Source organism: Chaetodon auriga, chromosome 16 (assembly GCF_051107435.1).
Source record: "Chaetodon auriga isolate fChaAug3 chromosome 16, fChaAug3.hap1, whole genome shotgun sequence".
Classification (NCBI taxonomy): Eukaryota; Metazoa; Chordata; class Actinopteri; order Chaetodontiformes; family Chaetodontidae; genus Chaetodon; species Chaetodon auriga.
Window position 1 is genome coordinate 2668507 of NC_135089.1, and position 26189 is coordinate 2694695.

Sequence of the window (26189 nt, forward strand, 5' to 3'; positions counted from 1 at the left end):
ACACATTGAAGTAAAAGTGACCTTTTCACCGTAATTGAGTCGCCTCTCAAGCTGCCGATCCCGCCTGCTCGTTTTTCTCAAGTTCTTGTTCAAACACGAGACTCCAGCTGTCACAATAATGTGCTGTTTATAATCTGTTTGTCTTCAGCTAACGGATGCCGCAGCAGTACAAAGACCGGCCAGCCCGCAGAGACCCCGAGGCCTGATGTTGCTCTGAGGACACCCGCCAACAAACAGGTACCCAAAGAGGCTGATTAGCAGGACGAAATGTCCCTCGGAGAGCTTCAGACTGTCGTACGAACATACGTGATGGTGCTTTGAGGTTTGGGCACAAAAAGAGAAAGACAGGATGAAATAAGTGCTTCATTAAGCTTTGTCATCACGGTTACAGCAACAGCCACCTGGTTCAGGTGCGTAACAGGAATTGAACATCGTTCTCCAGATGTTTTGTTGAGCCATCCGTCCTCCTCGGACCTCCTTCTGACGTCAGGCCACTTCCTCTTCTGCTCATAATTCCCACGGCCGCTAGAGGGCGCTGTCGCTCGAACGTAAACATGTTGGGATTTGCTGAAACAAGTGACGCTGTCGTATTTATTGTCCCGTATTTGTGTTGTTGGACGATGGGGCCTCATGCTGATGAAATTAATCATCAACATCTCTGATTATCTACTAATCATTTAAATCGTATATCAAGAAAATATGGAACGTTCCTGATTTTCACCTTCTCTGAAATGTTGTCAGACCAAACTAACAATCTAAAGCGCTGAAAGTAAGTTTTCATAATATTCAATAAACAGGAGTTTGACAGAATAATTGGCAGATTTCGGCCCTCCGCCGTCACATCTTGTCCTGAGTGGCCTCGCTCGGTGCTTCCTCCTCTTCAGCTCAGAGCGTTTCAGTATTTCCGTGATGTGAATCTGCCGCTCTGTCCAGTGAAGGCAGGCCTGCTCCCGCAGATCTGATGAACCTGGGCCAACTTCCTTTCCATGCCAGCCCACGTGACTAATTACGAGTCAGATGAGGGCATACGGTGTCATGATCACACAGGAGAGTGTAGATGGACAGACATTTGGGCCATATGGGCGGCTGAGATCTGGACCCCATTTGTCAGAGTTTGTCAGCTTTGGAAAGGAGGCCAGCCAAGACGGTCAAAGCTCACGCTGGGAGCACTGGAAGCGCCGGGGGCCACGGATCTCAAAACCCGGACGGGGACTGCGTTGGCCGGAGTTGCCCGCCGCCATGTTCTGTGCAGCGAAGGTGAGAACGTGGTCGTCGTGCTCCTTCGTGGGGTTTGTTCTGGCTGTGGTGGTGTTGGACCAGGTGGATGTTGTGAGAAGGTGTGAGGGCTATGGCGATCAGTGGGGCGTCGTAGGCGCTCCGCTCCGCGCACAGCTTGTGTTTGACGCCGCGGGTGAAGGGCTGTCACATGAGGAAGATTATAACGATGTAGCTGCCGCCGCCCTGCTCACACATGCTCACTGTAAACGTGAGCGACGCTTTGAGCGCACACACAAATATTTCAGAGCAGCGTTTTGACGCACAGTCCCTCCTCAACACACCTTTGTAAACATGTTATATTAAACATACACACACACATTTCTTCCAGCACACGATCAGAGAGGCTGCATCTGATTGGCTGCCTGTTTTCCCTCCCGCTCTCTCTCTCCTCCCCTCTCCTTCAGTTTCCCTCCCAATGGTAATTAGTCTTTTAACGATCATCATTCAGCCATTTCCATCTGACCAACCCCCTTCACCACCACCTCCACCACTGCTGCTCCCTCCCCCCTCACTATCTGCCTCTCTGGGGAGGGGGGTGTGGCAGGGATCATGTAAATAAATCCCCCTCCTGCTCCTCACCCTTCTCTTTCTCGCTTAACCCTCTCTGTCCATTTCTTTCTCCTTTTCTTTCACATTCTCTCCTTTTCAGCATCTCCATCCCTGAGTGCTCTCCCTCTTTCTCTCTCTCTCTCTCTGCATGGACATCGTTGGGTGGGGGGTGGAGGTGAGGTGCAGGGTGGGGGGACTCGGAGCCCCTTGAGGGCAGCATCCATCTCCTCGCAGCTTCAACCTTAAAACTCGTGTGACAGCAGCTTAACCGGAGGCTAGACTTCGTCACGCTCCCACAGCCGCCACTGACTCCCCTGCAACCCCACTCCTCCCCCTCCTCACCCCTAACGCTATACCTCCCCGCCACCCCCCCACTCCCTCCCCCCGTGCAGCGCGACTCCTCTCCACTCGCTCCGTAGCTTGTGAGACTGAAGGCAGCCTCGGCGCGTGGAGGGAAAGGCAGAGAGAGAGGAGAGAGTGAGGCTTTCCCAGAATAGAGAAGCAGGAGGAGGTGAGAGGGATGATGATGGAAGCCAGCTTTGACACTGAGGAGAGTTTTGACGATCCCTCCTGTCTCGCCCCGCAGCCCCCCGGCTCGGTGTCGCCGGCCAAGAGGCAGATCAAGGAGGTCAAGGAGACCAAGATCACTGTGAGTACCCACGAGTTCCAACTTAACCCTCCTCATCCTCTCCTCTCCATCCTCTGAGTGTCTGTGGCAGAAAATAAGTTCACGTTTCTTTTCTTTATCATCTGTTGACATCGTCTTCAAGCCCGCTGCTCAAACCATAATGCATTGTGGGTTGTTGGTGGAGCAGCACGGGCTTCCCTGCATACTGGAAACCACATTAGTCTGAATGAAGGAGCCATCCAGGAGACTTGTGCTCATTTCCATCTCGCTGACTGATGATCCATACTATTGATCCACTGCCTGTCAGTGATAAATTAATGCTCTCCAGGTGCCAAAACGTGGCTCTTCACATTGCAGTTGTCACCACGCCGAAATGTTATTGAAGTGAGTGAAAAGTACAGAGCTGATCCGGTAGCCTGCAGACCGCGGCTGGTATTTTTAGGACCGTGCCGTCTTCAGTCTGACAGATAAGGATCTTGATCTCTGAGTGTTTTTGTCACCGGGTTGCTGCTCGGCGTGATTCCCTACCCCGGCTTTTCTACCTCAAAGGGCTCCACGTCTAATCTGCGGGGCATTGCAGGTCGTGGTTTGTCATCCAGCAGCATTTTGGAAGTGAACACTTTGTGTGCCAGACTGCGAGGGACTCCCCCTTTGCTCATAGTAGAGCTCCAAGTCTGCATCAGCCTGCGATGAGGCACGTTACAGGACACAGAGGAGGAATTAATGTGAGATATTGTGTAAAGTATCTTTGTCTTGAGATGCCCAGACTGTAGCTGCGGTTATATAACCTCACTCACGATGATGACTGGGGGGGGGGGCTGGCGATGAGGGCAAACGTGTGGTGTTGATGGTGAGGAGAAGACAGACAGACAGAGGTGGTTTTGTGCCTCTCGGGGGCTGATTTTGCGCTCGGTGGGCTCGCTGACCTGCTGCAGCCACGGGAGCCGTCAGTCCGCCCATTGTGAAAAACCCCCCCAGACCTGCGAGAGATGCAGCAGGTCCAGTTTCCATGGTGACAAAAGCAATAGCACTGATTAATGGGTGTTCAGATGGAAAACACTGGTACAGGAGGAGGAGGGGGAAGCCATTCAGATGTTCACTGAGGGCAAACTGTGGAGGAAAAAAAGGTTATTTTGTTCCTCGTCCCTCTTTGCAGGTCTGTTCAAAGGCTGTCAGCGCTCATGGATGTGCCGTCACACACTGTGATTTGGCTTCACGAGTGAATTCTCATGAAGAGCTGAGGCATGAGAGCAGCTTCATTTTGGTATTCCAGCACAGTTTTATGTCTTAATTAGTTCCCCAGAAACAGGATCACAGAGGAGTGTTGATTTCTGGAAAACCAGCATCAGCGGAGGCTCAGGAGTGAACACACACAGGTGTGTAATCGAGCTGTAGCAGCGGCCGGGTGACGTCAGTCCACAAAGGTGCCTTTTTGTTCGCCGTGGTGCACCTCATGTTACACAACCCTCTACAGTTGTCATGGAGACGCATGCATCCATGGCTGCTGGCGTAATGGCGGCTCGCAGGATGGTGAGGCTTCAGACATCAGACAGGAGAAGCAGCAGCGTAACCTTGTTCTCACCTTCAGCCGTTTGTTTCAGCCCTGCGTCTGTCGGGTTATTACGCATCCTTTCAGGTGCGGTCTGACTTGTTGCTACGCCGCCTGCGCTCAGCGGCTCGTTGAGAGTCTCACCTGGCCTCGTTGGCGGGACTCGGCTGGGGCGTTCTGATTGGTTGCTGAGGAAGAGAAGAAAGGAACGGAGGGAAGAAAAGGCAATAAAGAGTGGGAAGAGAGAAGTCTGAGGTTGTTTTGTTATGGGAAGGTGTGTGTGTGTGTGTGTGGTGGGGGGTCTTTTACAGCAAAAGTAATTTGTCGCTTAGCAACAGCAGCAGAGCATCCCACAGTCTCATTGGCTGAAATTTTCTGCTCAGAAATGGACGTGAGGAGAGGGAGGAAGTGCCTGCGTTTCAGCGGTTTGTTCCACTGCCAGACCGTTATTTTTACGTCTCCTGTGGGCCATTTCTTCTTCGGCTGTGTCATGATTTCTTTTTCTTTTCCCCGTATTCAGCAAAGCAAAATAAATAAATAAATGAGTAAAAAACATTACAATGTGTAATGAAAGAACCGCTGCCTGCAGCCTGGATACACAACTCTCACGAGACTGAATGTTTATGAACGCTGAGTGAGGACAAAATGTCCCAATTCACCCGACAAATCGGTGCCGTTGTATGTTGCTTGCAGCTTTGTTTTGTGCTGAGCTGAAGCATTGAAGGCAGCTCAGTGTGCTGCAGCACCTCAAGTCCAACAGCTGGACGTCAGACGTCCTCTGTCCAGAAGGATTTATTACACACTGTGTCACAAAAGTAATGTGTATTAATATTTAACTCCTGACCCGGAGTCCCTCACTAAGCAGCCACAGAGGAGAGTAAGTCATCCAGACAGCTTTCCTTTAGATAAATGTTCTCATTTTCTGCTGGATGTGAGAGGCAGATAAACAACAGTCATGATAGATGTGGAGCCAGTCTAATGGAAAATCTGGTGCCCATGACAATCAGCATGATCTCTGAGGCAGAAAATGAACACGGTGACTGGTCGGCACAAATCAAACCGCCGTTCCTTTACATTAAAAAAGCCTTACTGTCACTTAATGTGCGTCTTGTTTATTTATTCTCGTCTTTTCAGCTCGCTGTCCGTCCTATCGGTGTGCCCGTTTGGCAAGAAGCCACATTAGCATTTCCTCTGGATTTCTGTGGTTATATAACAGAGAAGCAGTGTTACTCATCTGCTTTTGAAGTTGTTTATTGGAGGCCGTTCGGATCAAGTGCTGCGGTGGCAGCGCAGAGAATGAGGAGGTCAGCGTGGAGCGTTCAACGCAAGGAAAGAGTTTTATGCAAAGCTACACACCTCCCATCATGAATCACACGGTGAGGCTGCAGCGCAGACGTTTCACATTAAAGTGATATTTCTAAAAATGAATCAGGTGTGTGTGTGTGTGTGTGTGTGTGTGTGTGTGTGTGTGTGTGTGTGTGTGTACTGCAGCTCTGCACAGTGTTTTGTCTCAGCTTTCTGTTCTTCGGATACACACAGACAGATTGAGCTGAGCCACTTTCACCAAACCACAACATGTGCAATGAGCACAACACTGCAAACAACAAAGTGAGTGACTATTAAAAGAGTAAATATCAGATATTTGATTGGTCAGCAGTGGTGGAGGAAGCATTCAGATCTGTACTGAAGTGTCCCCTGTGACTGTTGTCCTCTTGTCTCTGGTCTCATTAGATTATTGTGTCTCCTGCATTCATGTCAAAGCAGCATTTTACTGTTGGATCGATCGACTGATCATTTGGTTTGGAAACATTGTGAAAATAGTGAGAAATGTGGTCACACTGAGCCCAAAGTGACGGCTTCACCATGTTTGTGAAGGCGTCGCCAACAAAACTCCACTTTATTACAAATACATTTAAATCATTGAGATCATTGAGAGGAAAAGCAGCAAATCAAACATGTGAGAAGATCAAACATCAAATGTTTCTACAGGAAAAATCACAGAAACCAGAGTTTTCTATAATAATTATATATCATTATTTTTTTTGGCAATCCAGTAACTGATCAATGGACTAACTGCTTCAGCTGTGTATGTCAGTGTTTGATGTTCTGCCCTCATGAAGAGCACAGGGTGAGACCTGTGGTCGTATTAAGAGAACTGCGGTTCTCCACGGTCCCCCATTCATTCCGGTGAAACCTGGCTCATGTGCAAGACCCCTCAGGCTTTCACTCACATACTGATGTGCATCCTCGTATTGTACCATGTGGCTCAAATCCCGACGTTTCAGGGAGTAAAACCGAGGTGTCTGTTTTTCTTTTGTAATGTAATGTGATGGCCAAAATGTGTCACATGACCTGCAGTTTCGAGCGTGACCACTACAGCAAACCTCCATGACCCGAGCTGGTGAACATGAACGCCCCGCGTGCACTGAACTGACATCACGTCATTCACGCGATTCGAATGATTTCTGTCCCGGCTTTGTGTGAAATGTGAAGGTGAACAGAGCGAAGCAGTTCGGTGGAGCCAGCTGGTGAACGCTCCGTGTGACAGCAGAGCGGCGCTGAGCTCATGCAGCACACACTGTGACTCAGTGTGTTTTTGTATGTTTGTGGATGAAGCATCCTGCCTGGATGCCCGTGGAGTGTGCAGCGGCGGTGGACATGGCACACAGGCTATCTTGCAGTGCCAGGAGGGAGGGCTCACAGATGGTGAACATTACATAATTGCAGCCCCAGGAGTAATTGAAGACGCTGTGGACCATGGAGTCTGTATTCAGGCTGAGCGCTGGGTGTTTATCTGCAACACCACATATTCTCAAGTGCATAAAGTCCCTTTGTTCAGTTTGAGGGATGCACTGAAGTATGAGAGGTTGGTCTTTGCTTTGGAGTGGACATGGCTGTCTCTCTCTCTGTTTGTCTCTATGTCTCTCTCTCTCCTCCCTGAAGGCCCATGGGTCACCTTCTGGATGGTCAACATCACCACATTTGTGTGTTTACTCATGCCTGACCTTTATCCTCTCATCTGCATGCCATGAAACCCAGGCCCGTTTCCTCTTCATCACTTTGACTGTTTTCATTTCTCAGATATGTCATTGTGTCTCGTCTCTAAACTTCTTCTCCCGTTGCTTCAGATCAACTGTGTGACTTTCCCTCTGCCTGGAGAAGGACCGGAGCAGCAGCTCCTGAAGCCTGACGAATGGAGCTACTGCGATTACTTCTGGGTGAGTACTGCTGAAACACGGGAACTACAGTACGAGTACAGATGAGACCTGATAGACAAGAGCAGTACACTGTGTGTGACGTCTGAAACCATGTAGATCTATATGGTTATCCTTTCATGACCGGCTTTGTCATCCACGTTTTGAAAAATACAATTCTCTGTAGCCGTGCTGGCATCACGTCGGTCAGTCCATCACTTTGGGGATGGATTGGCGTGCAGATGTTTCCCCTCCCCTGCGTTTTGCTGTTTGCAAATGGATCCGCTCTCCTTCTCGTTTAACAAAAGATCCAATTGTCTTTCAGTAGGTGGATCACAGGTGGACATATTATCTGCAAACACGATGCTCGTCCTGCTTTAGATATCTCCCCAGTGGCTCCTGTAATTTTCAGTTTCCATACATTTCCATCCTAAATTAGATTCGTATTGAAAAACCCTTCAGCCTGCCTAAGTGACTGCAATCTGATGCCCGCTTCCTCCCCTTTATGGCTGTTTGGCTCCTTGTTTGCAGCCTGTCGCGTCCTGCTTGTGATGTTTTGTTTGTCCTCTGACCTGCTGCTCAGACCTGCTGTGTGAAATAAGTCTGGCACCTCTGGAGACGCACATCAGTGCCGCACACGCCCGGATCCTGCTCAGAAACACACACATAACACACATCCGCCCATCCGGTGATTGACGCACACACACCAACGCATGTCCTGCTTGACATGCAAGTGTGAGTCACACATTCAGAGCTCGTTCCCACAAACCCCTACACGCTCTCCCAGCTAAACAACAAAGAGGTGTTACCGGACGCTCTGCTGTTTCTGAATGATGTTCTCCTCCTCCGCAGGCCGACAAGAAAGACCCCCAGGGGACCACGTCGGTGGCGGGCTTCGAGGTTCTTCTGCAGAAGCAGCTGAAGGGCAAACAGATGCAGAAAGAGATGGCCGAGTTCATCCACGAGAGGTAACAGTTTTGTTCCTGTTACAACAACAAAACAGAGACGGCAGTTTGCTGACAGTTTTAATGAATTAATTAACAGGAGTGTCAGACACAGAGTCGATCTGAAGGCAGAAATATTCCCACTGGAGAAGCCAGAAGCTGGTTTCATGAAACACGCTCCTGTAAAATAAAAATGTTGACACAAATACTCACCAGAGCGCCAAATGTGGATTCATCCGCTGCTGAAGATAGTCCCCAAAAAATGCCCTTTCCTCCTTTTGTAGTAACGACTGTTAAAAACCGCAGCGTCCAGCTGATTTTAGAAGTTACTGAACCTTTTTTTATAATGAAAGTAGATTTATTTTTAGCCTTTTTTAAAGATGTTTGTCTTCTGTAGAATCACAGACGGCGCAGAGCGGTTTTAAAGTGCTGAGAAACAGTTTAAACACACAGTTGGTTTGGATCTTTTCATCCTTCAATATTCATGTGTTCGTAAGTCTTCATTACGACAGTTTAACGGTGATAATTACACCAACTGTGATTTCACAATAACCTGCACGTTCTCTTCTGAAATCATAATGGTATCAGCGCTCTTTAGAAACCTCGGAAGCCATTTGTAATTGAAATGTGTTCATCTGTGGGGGTTCGCCCGAAAATGCAGCAAACTGTCAATGAGATGCACCTTTGCAGGTTTGGGATTAAGGACTTGTTGCTATGACAACATTTCCAGTTTTGAAGAACCATAAAATCCAGACTCATGTCAAACCGTCAGCATTATAATCAGTTTTCCACGGATGAAGGACTCTTTGAGGATGTGCTGTGCATGAAATCTTTCAAAGGTGGGAAACTGGAGAAGGTTTTTATTGTGCTCCACAAACATGAGATGATCATAAACAGGCCCAAAACAAGGTCTCTCCAGAGAAAGCTCAGTCTATAAAAGGATCTGTAGGGTGAAGGCTTTGTCTCACACAGAGGGCTAAAGTCTATGCTTGCATCCAGTAATTAAGGCTCCTTTAGATCTCAGTGAAGCTACTGAGGATACAGGAAACCACAGATCACTGAGCTCCTGCTGACTCTGACACAGGATGTCAAATAACAACATGAATAATGAGGAGCTCAGTTCAACTTTTACATCCGACCTCACGCCTCTCTATATAATTAGCTCCACCTAATTCTACAAAAGCTCCATTCACATCCCGGTCCGAGCCGTGGGACGTTAATGAGGATCCTTGTCTGAATATACTCACCGTCCTTCATGAGCATTTCTATTCACCGCTGACCTTTCAGTGCTGTTTCGCTGGGTTGCTCGGTGCTGCAAGTATCACTGAACATTAAGGCAAAGAATGGATCTTGTGACCTTCTTCAGGTGGCAGATTTACTCAGGTGTGGATGTTGAATGTGAGGCCGGTGGAGGACGTGAATGTCACAAAGGGCACGAACGTGGCTTCCTTGGTTGATCGGCCCTCGGAGCAAACATGAGCGCATCTGATTTCCATCTCTCAAATAGAGATGGAAATGAGAGCAGCGGCTGTGAAAATATTCTGTTCTGTAAAAACTGTCTTTCGGTACAATGGGATTATTGATGAAGAGGGGTAACAGCCATTAGGCCGTTTTCAGCCTTTGCAGCGTTACAGTGGAAGCCTGTGTGGTTCTGCTGCAGTGAAATGATCTGCATTTAAGCATTTTTTCCACTTCACTGAAGTGGTTTCTCTCCTCCCTTGAGCCAGGCAGCTCAGGGTTTCACGTCTTGGTTCTTTGTGTTTCAGGATAAAGATTGAAGAAGAATATGCCAAGAACCTCTCCAAGCTGTCTCTGAGCCCCCTGGCATTACAGGAGGAAGGGTGAGTGCAGTAAACAGAAGCTCCCTCTGCAAAACACTGCATTTAGTGATTAAAAGAACTGAGCATTTAAAACAGACTGATTCCCACACAGCTGTTTGTGTTTGTTGCACCTATCAAACTCTTACTCTCATCAAAGTGTTTTTCATGTCAGCAGAAAACAAATCTCAAAGTGAGTAGACAGCAGAAATGAGGCTTGGCCGGGTCAAGGTTCCTCACTTTAACAGTTTTGTGTGTGAGGTCAATACAGGACCAACAATATACTGGGTTAATTTCATCCAGCACCAGTAACACAGTGTTTTAAAGTCTAAAAGCATAAAGAGTTAACACCCGTCCAACATCATGTTCCTTAAAGTTCACCTCAAAGGAAAACAGGTTTATTACAACTTTGGTTTTAAACGTTATTTTTATTATTCTCGATGACATTGACACAAAAGACAGTCAGGAAGGTTGTAAACAAGCCAACAGCTTAATCCAGTTTATTTATCAGAGAACATGAAGGCAAACAGTAAATTCAAACCGAAACGGTTCATAAACACGTCGCAGTTTACAGCCTTTATGTCCTTTTGATAGTAAAATGACTCTAATCTGATAAAACTGTCGGCTTGTTTACAACACGCCTGATTGTCTGACCCCTGAGGAATGTTCAAGAACTCACCAGGTTTCTTGGTATAAGAGTAACAATACTCAATATGCAAAATGGCACCATTCAGAGTCATTTTTCATTAATGTAATTGGATTACTTTTTAATGAAATCTGAGGTGCAGTGCTTGAGTAAATGTACTTAATTAATTAGTAAATTTTCACTAATGATTATAACCCATACAAAAACATTGGCTGGGGTTATTTATGCTTAAAATGTAATCATTAGCATTACTGGCTAACTAGCTTACTAGCTATGGTAGTAAGTGAGCGTTACCTTCAAGGCTAAGTGTTAGCGTATCAGAAGGTAGACTTAGCATGTTAGTCCACTTTTTTGGTTGAATTTAAATGATAGTGAGGATGTCTCTGGGTGTAAACGTGTTGAAGAATATTCAGTGATGACAATAAAGCTGCTTTAGGGTTCAGTTTGTCTGACATCAGCCTTTTTTCAGGACTCTTGGAGAAGCCTGGACTCAGCTGAAGAAGAGTCTTCATGATGAGGCTGAAGTTCACCTGAAGTTCTCCAACAAGGTAGCACAGCTGTTGTAGAATCTCACAGAGCTGAACATCAGTCGTTATTGGATTATTAGGCTGTTTGCAGTCACGTGACATTAAATTCAGACGGAGGGCAGGAAGAGAAAACTGCAATGGACGAGATGGAGCAGTACCGTGACTGATTAACCTAGCAACAGGCGTTTTACGTTACAGCTGTTTGTTAGGTTAACCACTTCCAAAGGTCTGGAGAAACGCCACTAAAGACATCGATTGTCGCGAAACAAGACAGGATAGGTTATTGACACTCTGCTGTCTTATGTGAAAGTGTTTGTCGTGTTGCTATTGTTTTAAATCCATCACCATAAATTTAAAACAATAGCTAATGTTGAATTTGAATTTGTTGAATTGAAATTTCCTTTTTCCACAATTTTTGACATTTTCTAGCTGATGCAATGACATGATTCATAGATTTTAATGTGAAAAAATGACTGAAGTTTTCTATGGTTTCATCCCTGTGTGGATGTCTTTGGTTAGCACCTCCTGCACCTTCAGGTCAAGTGTTTTATGTCTTCAATCAGCTGAAGTAATGGATACTTGATCTGACCACATCCTGAGGTGACGGGGCTTATTTACCTCAACCTTGTCAGCGCTGACCGAAGAGAATGACCCGTCCACGATCTGATGAGCGGCGATGCAGAAACCGCACACGGGCCCCAGATGCAGCCTTAAATAACGCAGAAGCTGCCTCGGAGCTTTTCATAGCCCTGTGTTGTCTAATTAATTAGCTACGTGTTCTGACGAGCCCCCACCCAGGGCCATGCAGGCTCTACCCTGCTCCACCCGTGCTCTGTGCTTCATCATGAGGCGGGTGAGGAGGGTAATGTGTGGACAGGCGGGGAATGAGACGTCTTATCGAGGCCGCAGAGGCTCATTTCTCCTCTCTGAGTTTCTAATAAGCCACATTTCATCTATATCTTCCAGCTTTGACATTTGCACTAGATTAACATTCTGTACGCAGAGTCAGCATTTCTGACAAGAACTTTATTGAAGTGTCGTAAAAAAAACAATCTTTTTCTTATCATTGGCCAAATGTTTGGTGGGAGGAATAGAAACAGACTAAAAGTGTTATTGTCTCCCTTTATGGTGATGGATGTGAGTCTGTGGGACAGGAAACAGACTTTATTAAGCAATGTATTGATCTCAGAGAAAGACTGAAGCACATGTGACAAAAACAACTATAAATCTTTGTTGTATAAAAACTAAACAATGTATTTTCTAACCACCATTTACTATAAGTGACTGTGCAGTAGCGGCAGGAGTTTGAGGAGGGATTTTATGTTAACAGGCTGATGAAAAATGAATGTTCTGTAGGTTTTATTTTCCATTTGGTGTACAAGGGATTCATAACCTACAGTATCATATAGTCATATCACAAGAGAAACACTACAAAACAAAACAGTATACAGTGCATGCAGTAGAAAGGACAGTGATTGAGTTTATGTTTACCACCACCAGGCAGGACTTATTTTGTAGTCCTTATTTCTTCCACAAGATGAAAATGAATGAACAGTGGAGTGACTTGTTTCCACAGCTCCACACTGAGGTGGAAAAACCCTTGCTGACGTTCAGGGGCGACAACTTCAAGAAGGACCTGAAAAAGTACGACCATCACATCGCCGACCTCAGGAAGCAGCTGGCGAGTCGCTACGCAGGTGTGGAGAAGGTACTGAGTCTGGGCTTATAGATCATTAAATGCCAGATACAGCGAACCATACATTATCAATCAATCCTTACTGCTTCCCATCTGCTTCAGTCACTTCATGAGTGGATTTGTTTCTTCTGTACACACACACACACACACACACACACACATTCCACTTAAGTTTTCTTTTGCACATATTTAAGGTATGCATAAAAAATAGAGACTTATTGTGGAGTTACTGTGGATACCTACAGTTTACACTGATAAATCAGGCACATCTACCGTTGAAATTAAAAATTATTTTTGAAACCGTGGGTCCTTAATTTCAGCTAGATGCAAACAAGCTTCTCATTTCTAGCCAAAGACCCTAAATTTTGTCGGCTGGAATGACAGCTGATGCTGGTAGAAATTAGCAGCTGTAGCTAGCTAGCTGGTTAAGCTAGGGTTAGCTCTGTGAGTTGGTTTAAATTGTTGTCAATGGCTTGACTTTCTGCTGTGTGTCTATTGTTGTTGTAACCCTTCCTGTATTCCCTTCATTAGTGCTTTTCTTAAAATCTCAACTTTTATAAACTGAGTATAATTGTATATTTGAGACTAGGCTAAATTTATTACCCGAAATGTGTCTACCTTTTTTCTGCCTGATATCAATCTCAGTTTTTATTTAATACAACAAAGTTTGACACACTTTTCATTCACTGTTTACTGTCTATCACTAAAAAAATCCCAGCTATGAAAGTGATTTCTATTCTGCGAACTCACATTTGGTTGCTACTGTTGCAAGTATGCTAGTTAGTCAGACATGCTAACAATTACAGCTAACATTAAAGTAAAAAAAACATACTGTCTTATACATTCCTGATGCTGTTGTTTTTGTGTTTTAGAAAGGCTAAGAAAGACACCACCCCTGAAACTCTTGATACTGAGTGTTGCTACTAGCTTGGTTAGCTAGGTTTAGCTAATGGTCAGTTGTGTTGCATGTTGATGGTGCCTGTGATTGAGCGCTTGTTGCCGTCCTCTCATCAATCTCAACATAAATGTGGTTGTGTATTCCAGACCTGCTTAAATTGTTTTATATGTTTCGTGTGGTTTGCTTGGTCTTTCAGTCCATTACCTACAAATGCAAAGAAGTCTGACCTATTTTTCATTCACCGTTTTCATGAAACACTGAAGTTTGCCAGCTATCTAAATGATTTCCAGCCAAAAACAAACTTTTGGCTCCATTGTTGCTCCTGTGACCTGATCAGTGGGTTGAGTACGAGTCCATCCCACATGTTTCCCTTTTGTTGGTGTCTCTTAAAAAAGAGATTTTCTTGGCTTATGTATTACTTTTACTGTGTTTACCTTTTTAAGTACTATTACACCATGACCTTGGAAAGGTGCCTCATAAGAATAAATGGAAAAACTCTGTATGGATTAAGAAAAGATTAAAGGATGAGAACAGGATCAGAGCGCAGATGTCAGAAGCCGACATGAAAAGGCTGTAATGACTCTTGTAGTAGATGTAGGTACAGTAAATCTGAGGATTATGCTCAATGACTCATTGTTTCTACGTTCACACATCCTGCTCGATGTGTGTGTGTGTGTGTGTGTGTGTGTGTGTGTGTGTGTGTGTGTGTGTGTCTGTGTGTGTGTGTGTGTTTGCGACGCAGGCCCGTAAAGCCCTGGCAGACCGACAGAAGGATCTGGAGGTGAAGACCCAGCAGCTGGAGATCAAACTCAGCAACAAGACAGAGGAGGACATAAAGAAGGCCCGGCGGAAATCCACACAAGCAGGTCAGAAGTCACAGAGTGTCAGAGCTCAGATAAGAGCCAGTCACAGCTTGTGTTTCAGGCAGTTTCTTTGAACCCTCAGCAACATCTGCTTTGCCCAGTGTGATTGTTGGGATGTCACGAAATAACTGTGACTTCGTGCAGACGTGTCGGTCGGTCCACCACTTTGGTCCAGACTGAAATAAATTCTCCTGTAGAGAAATGTCTTGACAGCTATTGAAAGGACTGCTATGGCATTTGGTGCAGACATTCATGGTCCCCACAGGATGAATTGCAGTAACTTCCTTTCATCCTTTAACTTTTCATTTAGCACCACCAGCAGAGCTAAATTTTCATTTGGTTTATGACCAAATTCCTGCAAAACTAATGATAATCTCATCAGCTTCAGCTGTGCTTTGCATTTAGTGCTAATAAGCAAATGTTAGCAGACTCACAAACTAAGAAATATTACCCCTCCTTGACATCAGCTTTGTCATTTTAAGCATGTTAGCTGATGCTGATGCTGGCAGTTAGATTAGATTGCTTCTGCACTGAGGAACATGCAAAAATACAGTGAAGTCAAAATGTGTATTTGTACCTTTTATAATTAGAATCATCAAGCGGATGTTCTGTTTAAACTGTAAATTGATTTACGTTACTGGCAGTCCAAAGAGCAGAAATCACATTTTACTGCTCTTTTCTTGCATGTGGTGCAAAACTTCAATTTCTAATTAAATATCCTGCACACTCTGCTGATTCATGCTTATCAAAATGTGATGGTAATTTGGTTTTGTATTGTTTAATTAGTGTAAACGGCAGAAGTACAAGCACAGCAGAAGACAGGGATCCTACCAGAGATTCACTGTGTTCACAATGAGATGTTGTGCAGAGGCTTCAGCAGAGAGGAAGCTCCGCAGGATCTCGTTCTGTCTCTTCACTCAGTACATTAGTCACAGTCCACAGCACTAATCAAGAGTCCTCATAAGGCACATTTAAATGATGTCGGCCTTGTGTTGGTGATCCACTCTGCTACCTTGAGGTCGGGCCAAATGTCGTTCCGGATCGCTGCCAAAGACGGGGATGTTTTTACCTTCACTGAATGAATTCTGATGAGCTCCAGTGATGCTCCTGTTTTACAGATACTTATTTATGTTTCAGCATCAGGAGAGCGGAGTGTTTGACCAATAGTCAAAAACAGTTTCCTGAAGTAAAAGTACTCATTCTGCAGTAAAACATCCTTGTGTGACTGACTGACTCAAAATTGTATTTAAGTCCAGTGCTCGAGTAAATGTATGTAGTTGCTCTCCACCACTGTTCACTGTTCATGTCATCCTCAAATGAACAATGATTATGTCGTTATCTCATCATCCTAATCTAAATTTAAATTCTTTCTTATTCGACATGTGGAGGCAGAGTTTGGATCACTGACGCTGACAGCCAATCAGGGCGGTGGATCATGATTAATGTTTTGTTAATAAAGGTTTGTGTGGAGCTCTGGAAACCTAATTAACTTTGAATAAAACTTAAAAGCCTTTGGTGGGAATAAATGTCACCAGCGTGCTTGTCGACGTTCAGTCAAAGTAATTAGAGTGAGAAGTAGTCTGTGATAGAAAACCACAATGAAACCATCAAAAGAATGATGGATAGTCTGTAAACAACACAAACTCAATGTGAAATTATTTTTATTTATATTATAAAGTGAAGACAAGAGGCACAAATGTTCACATTAAACTGACTCATCAGTGAATCGGTGAGGGATGATGTCTGAGCGCCCTCTGCTGGTCCTCACCGGGTCTGCTCCATGTGCAATGCGGACGATACAGACATGTAGAGCTGAAGAAGATGATCTCTAAAGTTTATAAATGTCCCTGTGGACTGACCTTTGACCTCTGCTTCATGCTCAGGAGACGACCTGATGCGCTGCGTGGATCTGTACAACCAGACTCAGTCCAAGTGGTTTGAAGAAATGGTCACCACCAGCATGGTAAAACCTCAGTCCTCACGCTCTGCACGGTGTCCTCTTTGACAGCTCTAAAAAGACACTTCACGATGATTCTTCAGCTGTATACTGAATGAATTTTCCTAATTTTATGAGTGTCTGTACCTCAGCTGGTTAAATACAGTGGACTCTCACCTGACCTGAGCTGTGAATGATGCTACTAAGAATTACATACTGTTCATTTATTTGACTATACATGTATTTCTTAGCATAAAAAGAAGCATATATATACAAATGTATATTTGTTCATGAATATCTCATATACAGTGACATAAAACATGAAATATTTCCTTATTTGGTGTAATTACCAAACAACGTGTCAGTAAAGCCGATGTCGCTGAAACAGCAGGGTTGATCGTATTTCTGTGGTATGAACTTTTGTCCTCAGGAACTGGAGAAACTGGAGGTTGAGCGGATCGAGTGGATTCAGCAGCATTTACGCCAGTACACGACTCTGCGGCATGAGACAGACATGTTCAATCAGAGCGTGAGTTTGTGCTCCTTTCTTTGAGTTTTTCTGCTGCTCTAATATTCCTCAGAGGCAGAACTGCAGTGGAGTGAAAACCCAGTTTATATCAGTTTATCTGCCTTTCCTCTGCATGTGCTGCTTTCCTCCTCAGGCTGACAGAAATACAGTATATATAAACTAAATTCATAATAGCCTTTATATCCCACGAAGCACTAAAACTGATGTAGGTTATATGAGATTACAGTAAATTTGATGTATAGTATGGCACAGTTTGATATATATTAACTTCATAAAGAGTCATTTTAAGCATTATTATGGAAGACATGAGAAAAAGGAAGAAAAAAGTTTAGTTCAAAGCAAACGTGAGCAGTCAGGGTTTTAGCCTTGAGTTAAAAATAGTACTTGTCAAACCAGACCTCGGATCTTTTGTTTGTCCCAGATATGTGCAGCATGTTTGATAAAAGAAAGTTTTCACCAACAGATGAAGATGGGGAAAAAAAAAAAAAAAAAAAAAAAAAAAAAGTTTTGCCTTTATTCACTTTAAGGAATATTTGGCACATTTGAAAAACTCCTGATAAAAATCCTGAGATATTATGATGGAACTAACAATATTAGATTTATCTTTAAATGTTAATACAGAGGTTTCCGGGGGTCCAGGCGGGTGAAGATACTGTGAGACGTGAAAACGTCAGGTGTTAGTAGATAAATAGATGGATTGTGATCTATAATACTCAAAAACGATTTTTTGAACCCAAGCAAAGCGTAACAAAATCTATTTTTCATTTGGCTGTGTCTTTGAAAACCTTATTTCAAATCAGACATTGTATTTCTTAAACATACATTAGCTTAAAAATCATAGGGAAAAAAGACGCTCAGAACTTGCCTGAGAATCTTCATGTTTTTAAATTTTCTTCAGGATAACAGTAATCCAGTGATGGCTGTCTGTTTATCCATGAATTCACTGCAAACAGGAACTGCTAACAGCTGATTCGGCATACTTTTCATGGCGCTAATTTGCCAAAACATAAAAAAATATATGCTCACATAAAATGTCCGTAAACGGTCGACTGCGCCAGCTGTCACTAGCATGTTTTATTAAAGCTAGCTAGCAGGCTTCGCAAGGAGAGACACAGGTAGCCTGGGTTACAAAATGCGCCTTCCAGCTCCTCAGAAGGTAATGAGTTAGCATGTTCTCATCCTGTTTGTTTGATTTAAGTTTGAAAACTATAATTCAACGTTTCATGGTGTGCTACCTGCCAGTCTAGCTGTTTCACCTGTTTCCGGTCTTTGCAGTTAGCTTAGCTAACTGGCCCTTGCCTCTATTTAATGGACACCATGAGCATATTTTAGCATATTATTGTGGCTAGCCAGCTAGTTAGCATCCTAGCTAAACTTAGCTCAGAGCAAACAGACAGAGGGAAACAGCTAGCCTGGCTCTGTCCAAAGTTAAAAAAAAATCCACCTACCAACATCTACTGCATCTGGTTTAACGTTTAAAAATTGGAATTTGTTGTACATTACAGAGTGTTATTCGACAGGCTAGCTGTTTCCTGTCTTTGCACTGCCTGTTGTCTTATTTAATGAACAGACATGAGAGTGGTATTAATTGTTAAAAGTGTTTTTCCCAAAATGTCAGACTACTCTTTGAAAACCATGAATACTAGATATGCCAAGACGTTGTTATGAAATCTTGCTTTGGATCAGTGTGTTCCACAGACACTCATCATGCCTTCTGTGCACTGATCTGCTGAAGTAATAACTATAAATGTGAAGATGCTGATGTCTTATGGGATCATGTTGCTGTTTACGTGTCTGCAGATGGTGGAGCCAGTCGACCAGCTGCTGCAGAACGTGGATCCAGCCAAAGACAGAGAGCTGTGGGTGAAGGAGAACAAAACCAGCGAGGTTCGACCTGTGGATATGGACATATAGACCATCCTGACCTGGGATCAGCCATTCTGTCGTCAGTATTATAGCAAATCCACAGAGTCCCAGAACACTTGTAATAACACTGATCCAGGGACAGTGCATGTTCAGACGACTGAGGTCTGCTCATCCTCTCTCTGGCTGGAATGTCCGGAGGAAAGGTTCATACTTAACGCAGTCTCAGTGCAAGAAACAGTAATGGATCAAAGTACCAGCATGTTCCTTCTAAATTTTAACCCCGTCATAATCAACATTAGCTTATTGAATGCCATTTAACATATTCTGCTGTTTACCTGTTGTAAAGTTGACACTATTAGAAAAATTACATGTATTTTGACTCGTTTAGTTGGATCACTTTTCCAGTTTGAGTAAACCAAACAAAAAAAAATCTGATTACTGATATTACCTTTATTTTAGATACGGATATTGAAGCATATTGAGATCTTAGAATGAATATGATATATTTTCATATTTTGCTGGTTCATTTTGGTGGAAATGCATGTTTTGAATATCTTGCTTTTACTGTATATGGAGAGCTGCACAGTTTGTGGAACCATGATGGTTGTTTCTTGGTGTAGTTACACAGAGTATTCGGCATCTTGTAAGTGACGGAATCAATTTAGGAGCTTTCTCACCAAAAAAAATGAGAATTTACATGTACAGCGTTAATATCCAGTAACCTCAACCTCAACACACACACACACACACACACACACACACACACATAGTGCTTTGGAATGTGAATTTTATTATGCTCGCCACAAGTCCCAACACGTGGTTGATCGGATTTAGGCCAGGGTCTATTTTGGATCAGTCTGGAGATAAAAGGTGGTCCAAGTTACACTGAAACACCCTTTAGTGCCTAACGGTTATATACCTGGAATGTCCTTGACATATTCTACTCTGCATCAGTGTACATTTGTACATACAGGCTAGATGTATTTTGCTGTCAAATGTTTAACAGGTCCCAGATCTTTGGGCTGATGAGGTGTTTGTACTGTAGAATGTCGTTTGTCTTATTTTTGGTAAATGTACAGAGAATATCTTCACGGTGGTGTTTGGTAAAAGAGGGCAACATGCAGCAGAAAGCAACATTCAACAGATTACATATTCCAGAGAGGATCAGGTGTGAGGTACGAATTGATCTGGCCTGGATGTTATTGATCGATCCAGTGACGCTAAAGCCAGCAGACTCGTCCCAGTTGCACAAAAACAAACATGTTATCAGAGACTGCATGTACAGTTCGTGTCTGTGTTACACGTAAGTGTCTGTCTTTGTCTTTACATTTGGTTGTGGTCTACATGTTCTGGATTTGTTTGGGTTATTATCTTTAAGTGGTCGTTTTTGTTTTCAGTCTATCAGAAGCACGAAGCCGATCACATAATAAAGATTCCAGATGTAATCTTAATCCAGCTGCCAAGCACAAGAAAAGAACTGCTCTGAGAAAACATGGATGCTTTCCTGCCTTATCACCAAAAGTGATAATGTGTAAAGAACATGACATTATTTTTGCATTAAAAGAAGAAAAGTCGTCTTTCTTTGAATTGTGAATGGATTCAGCACATTCAGACTTTGCTTTAAACCCAAAAGGCGTTGCGCACAGGTTTAAGTAGCATATCTGTTGTAGAGGTTTTATCAGTGTGTGTCAATGTTGTGCACTAAATGTAACGAGTTATTATGTTCCAACTAAATGTTCTTGACGAGAATCGACGGTTTCATGACGTAACAGTTGAGTTTACTGCCCTTCTGTGATTAACATTTTCATAACGTGCTTTCAATCCGATGTTCCCCATGTTTTGAGAATGTTTGATCATAGGTGACCTCTGTCCAGACGGTGTTCTGTGGAATGCAGTGTCCAAAATAAATCTCTTTGAAAATTAAACAGCACGGTCTCTTATTATGTAACTGCATTGGGAGGTTCAGACAGCTGAGACCTTTGACCTTTAGGTCAGTTTACACGCTCATCAAACTCTGCCGGATTCAGTCCAGCACAGATTGGGAGGGAAGGTGAGGCAGGTGGACGGACACTGATTCGGTTTGTCTTCTGGTCAGGTATTAAACCAAAACAGGCTTCAGGACAAGATGGTAAAAAGTCAACCTCCTGTTCAGCAAAGCAACTGAAGGACTCAATCGAAGCGTACAAGCTATCCAGAGGAGCACAGACAGGCAGTCTTCACTGTGCCGAGTCCATCCTGACCAGACGCTTCAGTAAGGAGGTTGTTTATCTCAACTGACCTTCAGCTCATAATAGGATCGGCTGATACAGGCGGATTGTTAACCTGAGCCTAATTCCCTTCATAAGCAGCTCTCGTCCCGACTTTCTCGCTATCAACCTAATGAATGAAGTGTGAACAAACGTGCTGGTATGACGAGAGAGTAAACTGACTGTCTGGAAAAGGCAAACAGACGCGGGATGGCAGGAGGGAGGGGTCATGATTAAGTGATGTGAAACGAAAATGAAGAGTGAAGTCAGGATACAGTGACCCATACTGACAGAGCCAGACCGCAGGAAAACACAGAATACTTTCCATTGCACTACACTTGGATGAAAATCTGGCTAATGAAGTGGAAAAATAGAGAAAACACACAAATAAAATGGATCGTTGTGTCTTCTTCAGCTCCATCTGAGCATTTATACGTTAATCTTAATTCAATCCAAAAACATGTGATTTAAATATAACTTCCAGAGGCAGTTACATCTACTCTGCTAGCTAGGCTAGTTAGCGTTTAGCAGGACCAGGTTATCTGGTGTTTTCTGTCTTAATTAGAATTTAAGATTTACCTCTGTGGTTTAATTTATGTCGTGTGACAATTTCTAAGATAACAATATAATAAAATGGATGTTTCATCTCTAAGAAATTTGAATATAAGTGGGTAAGTTAGCTTTGGCTAATTTTTTTGCTAATACTTAGTTAGCATACTAACTAGCCTTAACTAGCTAGAGTGCAGCTGCTGCAGTTTGCTTTTTTATAATTTCCGTGTTAGTTCTTATGGCCTTTTCCCAAAAATATACTTTCACTGGTTCAGTATAATATTGTAATTTCTTTGTAATGTAAAGTTTGAGCAAATATGTAGTTATTGTATTTTTCTCGGGCAGTATAACAATTACAACATGTTTAATACAGACCCACAGAGTAACTGTGTAAACAAAGTTTCAAACTTTAATTGTCATTTCCAGAATTTCTCAGTTTCTGTTTTCTAGTGTCAGATGCCATTATCTAATTGCTTTCTGGGTACAAAGACAAAAATGCAAAAAATGTGTCCATGAATGTGTGAAATAAAAAAAGAGGGAAACATGGGTGAAGCAGACAAGCAGCCAGATCAAGTTAGAGTGTAAACAGAAAAATAAACAGTCTTAAAACCACATGAAGGAGGCTTCTCACCCCTTTTTAAACTCATACTAATGCTTCTTCTCTTTCAGCTTGTCTTTAATTTTCTGAGGCTCATCGTATTGTATCAACCGCAGGATGTCCTTGTTGTCCATCACGCCCTGAATGAACTCTCCCTCCGAGATTTTATCTGTGAAAGGATGAAAAACAGCACAAGCAGAGGAGCATCAGCACACGTCGGTCATTGTGAAGGTAAAGAAAAGCTTTCAAACAGACGGAGGTAATGAATCGTGTTACCGTTCTCCTTCTTCCCAAAGAATTCCCAGATTTTTTCAGCCCTCTTCTCCGGCGTGTTTTCGTCCTCGGGGAGGTTCTTCTGGTCTTCAGGAGGAATCATGTTGAATATTGACTGCATGAGAGCAATGTTTACACATGTTTTACAGTGCTTTTGCAATACAAGATATCCTAAAGAATAAAGAATCCATGTGCTTTGCAGTGGCTTCAGTTAGGGCAACATTTACTGATTCCAGTTGCTCAAACTTTCTGCTTTGTATTAATGTAAACTGAATATTTTGGGGTTTGTCTGACTAAATGAGATCATGGCAATTTATATAACTTTTACAGAGTAATTGATTATTCAAACCTGGTTATTATTCTGCTTATAAGAACATGTTAATTACTTACTCACAATCCCATTCAGCTACATAACAAAGCTTATTTCATGTTTCCATTAGAGAAATAAATAGCAACACATAAAGTGATAATTTATCTACCAAGCAGAAAATAAATAAATTAAACCACATTTTGGGACAGCGTACTATCTTGTTGTCAATGTTTATTCATGTTAACGTGGTATAGTATGTAAGTTTTATAAGTATATAATCTATGAAGTAATTCAGGTTGTGAGCAGCTATTGGCTGTACTGTTCTCTGCACCATCAAGATGAAAGAAGAAGGTTTAAGTACCCGGACAATCTCTAGGATTTCATTATTGCTGATGGTTCCATTCCCGTCCACGTCGTACAGGGCGAAGGCCCACTCCAGTTTCTGCAGAGTCTTTCCCCCTGATGTGAGGTGCAGGGCAACTATGTACTCCTTAAAGTCCAAAGTGCCATCCGCATTGGTGTCAAAACTCCTGAAAACGTGCCGTGCGTACTCTGTGGGGTCTGCATTTGGGAAGAAGCTGGCGTAGATGCCTTCAAACTGCTCCTTGCTGATCTTCCCGCTGGGACACTCCTTCAGGAAGGACTGGTACCAGGTGCACAGCTCGGCCTCTGAGTACTTTGTGTTGGATTTCAGATCTTCCAGGAGCTCCTTTGACAAAACGCTGCTCTTAGTATTCCCCATCCTGCAAACTGTCGTGAAGGTGAGATTTCTCCCTTCTTCTTCTTCTCTTGCGGCCCGCTTGCTTTGCTGTGTTTGGGGTTAAAACCTCTGCAGCACTCGATGGAGATTCTCTGCCTTGTATTCACCCCGGCAACCCCTTCAAGGTGCCAAACGGGATTATGGTCATCACTACCTAAATCCAGACAGCTGTCTTGAAGATTAAGGGGATAACCACGTCACACCACCATGACACCTTTTGGAAGACACTGTTAAATACGGGAGGATTAAACACAACAGGTGGCTAACACTGTAAAGGTCAACATCTGGGGGACCTTTCATGCCTTTTGCAGCATTATTGCTGAAACTACAACCCCATCTGCCCTCCCTGGGATTAATAACTCATCGTGATGAGTTGCATAGATAGATTGATAGATAGATTTGCATTTAATTTAGCATTTAGAACTTCTTTTTATGTCTTTTTATGTTTGTTTAAATGCAGTTGATTGCTTTAGTGTGAGACATTTAGAGTTGAAACTGCATCAGCTGATAAAATTATCTGACAGCCATTCATAATATACAATATGTTTTTAACCTAAAGACAATCAGTTAAATTTTAACAAAATGTCACATAACCTCATCAACTGCTGTGTGAACAAACCATACTTTAACTAACAGTATCCAGCTGTTAATATGCTGAATAATGTTACATAACTTTAAGGGTACATTTTCAATCCACATCATAAATTAACTGGATGAAATGGATTCGTAAAATACTCCTGATTCCTGCGGAGTTCCCCAGGGACCTATCCTGGGTCCTCCTCTGTTTACCTGATACATAAATTATATTGTATCACGCTTATGTTCTGGGTTCACTGATCTGTAAAAGGACACATAACATAGGTCTTTATCTGCATCTGGCAGACTGACAGTGAGTGAAGGTCTGTTGAAAACAGGACTTGAACCAGCACTAACAGTCAGTGATGGATTCAGATGAGGCAGACCAGACGCTGGGGAGCGTTGTGAAGCCCTGCATGGGGTTGGCTGCTCCTCTGCAATGGGATGAGATTATCTGTGTCTCTATAGTCTCCGGCGAGATTACAAGACCATCTGCTGCAGCGGTGCCAAAACCACAGCAAGTGGAGGCAATTAAAGCACTGGGATGAGTGCTGTGTTGTGGCAGCTATTAGTGCTGCTCTGAGATAAACTCTATAAAACAGACTCCACTGTGGATGCTGTTTGATGCAGTTCAGTGAGACCTATACCCACAGTATTCACCATTTTCAGCATAAAGGTGACAGAACAGCAGCACAGTACAGTGCAGCTAATTTACCTTATAAGTATGCATCCTTATCAGGGATGTTGTTAATATGGTACAAATGTCAAAAATATACAGTATACAGTAATATCAACTGACAGATGTTGGTTACACTCAACTATGAAATTATCTTCAAATTAAATTAAATTCATCACTGCCCACATCAGACCATCAGGTCAAACCGATGGATTAGACCTACAGACCCAGACTAATGTCTTTAGGATGAAGGTGAGAGGACGGCAGCTTTCAGTGAACTGCAGGATGTGTGTGAGACAGATATTGTGACTGGCATCAACGTTAATCTACTGTAATCTATCAGTGCTTCTCATGCTTCAGGGACCAAGAGGCCACTGCTTAAGTCTGACACGCTGCTGGACACAAAGTGACACATGGCTCATTATAATCCTGCAGCAAACAGCGGAGTGCAACACATGTGATGACCTTAATGGACAGTTCATACACATTTATTCATATTTCTTTTATTTTTACTCATGTTAAAACTAGAATGACAATCCAATACTCTGCCTTCATTTTGCTCTAAAGCCACTGAGCGTAATCTGGGAGTCTGTCTGAAACTCTACCTTTGCAACATCAGATTAGGAAACCCCAAATCATTCTTTAGTCTTTCAAATACCATCATGCACTTTTACATAATCATCCTCAACATTTAGGTTTTACGCTGAATGTGGAGCTTCTCCTTCTCAGGGGAAAAGGCAGACGTTCAAATCCCTCATCTGTCGATCGTATACTCTGATAATACAATGCCCTTCTCTGTCAAAATGAGTTTCCCCTGGCAGGTGTTTATTATGTAAAAAGGGATGAGTCCAGGAAATATTCACTGTACAACAGGCTTACTGCTTCATCACTGTAATATTTGTCCTGTGTTTACATTTTGATTACATGGAAGCTAATGTTCAGAATAATCTCTTTGTATTCAGGGGAGTAACTGGGCTCAAAGTCCTGCTGTCAGCTTTAAAGATGCTTTTACTAAACAATGAATCAACATTTATGGATGTGAACACTTTTCTACTTATCAGCTGCTGTTTTGGGAGTTTTGTGAGATCAGTTTTGAACACATAAAGATGCACAGTCAAGAAAAACAACTTTCTTTTTCTGTCTCGATCGACTACATAAACATATATTCATGATATTCTATATACAGCTACTGTCGGTACAAGTGTACAACTTCATTTAAAAACTCTTTGGACCATAATGGACCATAGCGGACCATAGTGGATCATGGTTGGGGTTTGCACC

At 43.1% G+C, this 26189-nt stretch overlaps 2 protein-coding genes across 3 annotated transcripts; one reads left to right on the plus strand and one right to left on the minus strand.

Moving 5' to 3' along the window:
* The first annotated feature begins 1018 nt into the window (after window positions 1-1018).
* gas7a (growth arrest-specific 7a) lies at window positions 1019-20845 on the plus strand. 2 transcript variants are annotated; one of them, XM_076751638.1, is made up of 11 exons: window positions 1019-1257; window positions 2414-2476; window positions 7133-7222; window positions 8051-8166; window positions 9909-9983; window positions 11075-11153; window positions 12709-12840; window positions 14469-14592; window positions 16473-16552; window positions 16956-17054; window positions 18855-20845. In XM_076751638.1, the coding sequence occupies exons 1-11, from the start codon at window positions 1036-1038 to the stop codon at window positions 18966-18968; spliced, it is 1194 nt and encodes a 397-aa protein (XP_076607753.1). In that variant the 5' UTR covers window positions 1019-1035; the 3' UTR covers window positions 18969-20845. The 2 variants fall into 2 exon arrangements, with proteins under 2 accessions (XP_076607753.1, XP_076607754.1); XM_076751639.1 differs by lacking the exon at window positions 1019-1257 and having other exon boundaries at window positions 1728-2476.
* A 1399-nt stretch (window positions 20846-22244) lies between these two features.
* rcvrna (recoverin a) lies at window positions 22245-23767 on the minus strand. Its single transcript, XM_076751641.1, has 3 exons — window positions 23258-23767; window positions 22590-22701; window positions 22245-22482 (listed from the first exon to the last, which is right to left on the minus strand). Exons 1-3 carry the CDS (start codon window positions 23636-23638, stop codon window positions 22364-22366), a joined length of 612 nt encoding a protein of 203 aa, XP_076607756.1. The 5' UTR covers window positions 23639-23767; the 3' UTR covers window positions 22245-22363.
* Window positions 23768-26189: the final 2422 nt, after the last annotated feature.